Here is a 3,318-nt window from a genome sequence, read left to right as displayed (position 1 = left end):
AGCTCTTCAGCTCAAGGCTAGCGCTCTACCACTTGAGCCACAGCGCCACTTCTGGCTTTTTTTCTTTTTGCTTATGTGGTACTGAGGAATCGAACTCAGGGCCTCAGGCATGCAAGGCAAGCACTCTACCACTGGGCCACCTTCCCAGCCCGAGTAACAGGTATTTCTAAGAGCTAAGCATTACACATAGCTATTCACTGGCCGCTTTTTCTGTAAGCTTGTTAGACACTATATAATACTATTTTGTATTATACTGTTTAACAATACCACATAGGGTCCAACAGACACTATAGCATATAAACATGTGTATATGTAGTCTACAGACTATAGTATATATACATATAAACACATATTACATACTCACACTATATGTAGTGTATACCATATTACACAGTCCACACATATACAATATATATCACACATAATATATACTATATATACACAGTCTATATAATGTGTATGTGTATGATGTGTTTATATGGAATATAGGTAGTGTATATATAGTGTATACACAGTGTGTATATAGTGTATATATAATATATAATTCTTTTTCTTATTTACAGTCCTGGGGCTTGAGCTCAGGGCCTGGGCACTGTCCCTGAGCTTCTTTTGCTCAAGGCTAGCACTCTACCATGTAAGTTGCTTCCAGCGTTTTCTGTGTGTGTGGTACTGAGGACTCGAACCCAGGGCTTCATGCATGTTAGGCGAGCACTGTACCACGGAGCCACCTGCCCAGCATATTGTATAATTCTCTATATACTATTTAATGCTACCTATACACATATGTGAGATTGTGTGTGTTCATAATGATGATGGTGGTGTTAATTTTCATGATTGAGAGTATGGACAAATGTTTCATTGAAATAGAAGAGACAAAAACATCCAACGAAATACCCATGGAATCTTACATTATCTTCAAAAGAAATTGGTATTGCCAAAAATATAAACAGAAAACCCTACACCGTGCTATTTGTTATCTGTGGTTTTGGTTAAACGTCTTCATACACATTCAATTAATTCGTGTTGATTAAATACATCAATGTATTCATTTCAAATAGCAGCTCTACTTTCACAGTATTCTGAAATAATCAATCATTATTTTACAACCAAGTGAAAACTGGGTGAAATTCATCCTGCCTGGATTTTACCTGAATTATTTCTAGTCTTTGTTTTGTATGGAGATTTTTAGGGTTTTTTTTTTTTTTGTATTTAGCTTGAAAAGTTCATCGCACCACAACAGGAAGCAAAAAGGGGAAGCAAAGCAAATGGTCCGCTCTATTCTGGAATTATGAATTAAAGATGTTTGCTGGGCGCCTGGAGAGCCATCTTCACGTCTCTGATGGGCCGGTGCGTGGCCCTCAGGATCATCATCTGGGTACGAGAATGGGCTACTTTTCTACCGTAGGTTTTAGCATTTAATGCCGTTATAAAGACGGCGTACAGAGGGTGACAGTGACATGTCAGGTAAACAGGACATTTCTTCTTTCTTTCTTTTTGTCGGTCGTGGGGCTTGAACTCAGGGCCTGGGCGCTGTCCCTCAGCTCTTCAGCTCAAGGCTGGTGCTCTACCACTTGAGCCACAGCACCATTTGCGGTTTTCTGGTGGTTCATTGGAGATCAGAGTCTCACAGACTTTCCCGCCCAGGCTGGCTTTGAACCGTGATCCTCAGATCTCAGCCTCCTGAGTAGCTGGGATGACAGGCGTGATCACCAGTGGTTACTTTCATTGTTCTCTTCTCTTTATCTTTGTAGCTCCTTTATTTTTGGTCCGGCTCATTGCTGTGGCTATGGCCATTCGTTTCATGGTCATGGTAGCAATCTGGACCACCGTCTTCATTCTTGGTAAGTGATAACAAAAAAACCAAATAGAGCAGCTGACACCTGAGGCTCACGCCTGTCATCCCAGCTACTCAGGAAGCTGAGATCGGAGGATTGTGGTTCAAAGCCAGCCCGGGCAGGAAGGTTCATGAGACTCTGATCTCTAATAAACCATCTGAAGAAACAGTAGTGGAGCTGTGGCTCAAGTGATAGAGAGCGTAACCTTGAGCACAAAAGCTCAGGGACAGGGCTGGGCAGGTGGCTCTGTGGTAGAGCCCTCGCCTAACATGCACGAAGCCCTGGGTTCAATTCCTCAGTACCGCAGACACAGAAAAAGCCAGAAGTGGCACTGTGGCTCAAGTGGTAGAGCGCCAGCCTTGAGCTGAAGAGCTGAGGGACAGCGCCCAGGCCCAGAGTTCAGGCCCCATGACCAGCCAAAATCAACCAAACAAAACAAAACCCAGACAAACTTAGAACACTGAGGTTTAAACCACGGTAACCCATGACGATTCGTATTCAGAAAACTGAATCTCTTTCATAAATGTTCTGGGTGTAGTTTTTGCTTTTGAGCCAAGAGGGCTGTTGCTTGGACTGTAAGTGCTATTTGAACAATTCTGATTGTTTTAACAGCTTCTCCCCACCAAGAAGTGTCGGCTCCTTTCACGGGTGAGTTGAGGGAACAAGGCTGGAGAGATGGTCTGTGTTCGTTCTCGAAGGGAAAAACACACTTTCAGTGATGCTTGGTTAATCACGTACCTGAACACTTGAAGGAACAAATTGGGTCTGTCTGTATAGGCTAGGGGCTAGTTTGTCTCCGATAGGATTAAAAACGAAGACGGAAACCATTGTGTTTGTCTGCAGTTCACTGTAATTTAATATATTTTTAATAAAACAGTGAATATAACCGGGTGCCGGTGGCTCACGCCTGTCACCCCAGCTACTCAGGAGGCTGAGATAGGAGGATCGGGGTTCAAAGCCAGCCCGGGGCAGGACAGTCTGTGAGACTCTGATCTCCAGTGAACCAGACAAAGCCAGAAGTGGAGCTGTGGCTCAGGTGGTAGAGCACCAGCCTTGAGTGAGAAAGCTCAGGGACGGCGCCCAGGCCCTGAGTTCAAGTCCCAGGACGGACACACCCACACAGACTAGTGAAGGAGCAGCCATGGACAGTGGGAAGTCCGTCCGTGTACAGAGAGACGTCTTTGAGTATACGTACAACGGATATGGTTTAATTTGGCTAACCTGTTCTAGAACGTTCAGAGAGTCGCAGCATTACTGACGGGTCACCCTCCTTCTAGAAGCTGGCGGGGCCCCGTGCCCCGAAGACTGGGTCTATTACGGACACACGTGCTACTACTTTTCTAAAGAGAGGAAGACCTGGCATCAGAGCCGAGCTGCCTGCCTGTCTCAGAACTCCAGCCTCCTGAGGGTCCACAGCAGAGAGCGGCAGGTGGGGCTGGCTTCACAGATGGGGGGGCATGCCGACATAGAATCAATCCCCAAC

The 3,318-nt window shown here is 45.2% G+C and overlaps 1 protein-coding gene across 2 annotated transcripts in view; it reads left to right on the top strand.

Annotated features, from left to right (window-relative positions):
• The window catches only part of Klrk1 (killer cell lectin-like receptor subfamily K, member 1), an 8,887-nt gene that overhangs the window by 1,467 nt on the left and 4,102 nt on the right, over positions 1-3,318 (top strand). Inside the window, exons 2-5 of one of the 2 annotated variants that reach the window (XM_013036246.1) lie at positions 1,214-1,375; positions 1,752-1,841; positions 2,448-2,483; positions 3,113-3,264. In XM_013036246.1, coding sequence (XP_012891700.1) covers positions 1,300-1,375; positions 1,752-1,841; positions 2,448-2,483; positions 3,113-3,264 — 354 coding nt within the window. In that variant the 5' untranslated portion in view covers positions 1,214-1,299. The remainder of the gene's footprint in view (positions 1-1,213; positions 1,376-1,751; positions 1,842-2,447; positions 2,484-3,112; positions 3,265-3,318) is intronic. The other variant, XM_013036247.1, reaches the window with a different exon arrangement.

Source organism: Dipodomys ordii, unplaced genomic scaffold (assembly GCF_000151885.1).
Source record: "Dipodomys ordii isolate 6190 unplaced genomic scaffold, Dord_2.0 Scaffold266, whole genome shotgun sequence".
In the NCBI taxonomy this organism is placed as follows: Eukaryota; Metazoa; Chordata; class Mammalia; order Rodentia; family Heteromyidae; genus Dipodomys; species Dipodomys ordii.
Note: the sequence above shows the minus strand (reverse complement) of the source record. Positions and strands in the feature narration are given on the sequence as shown.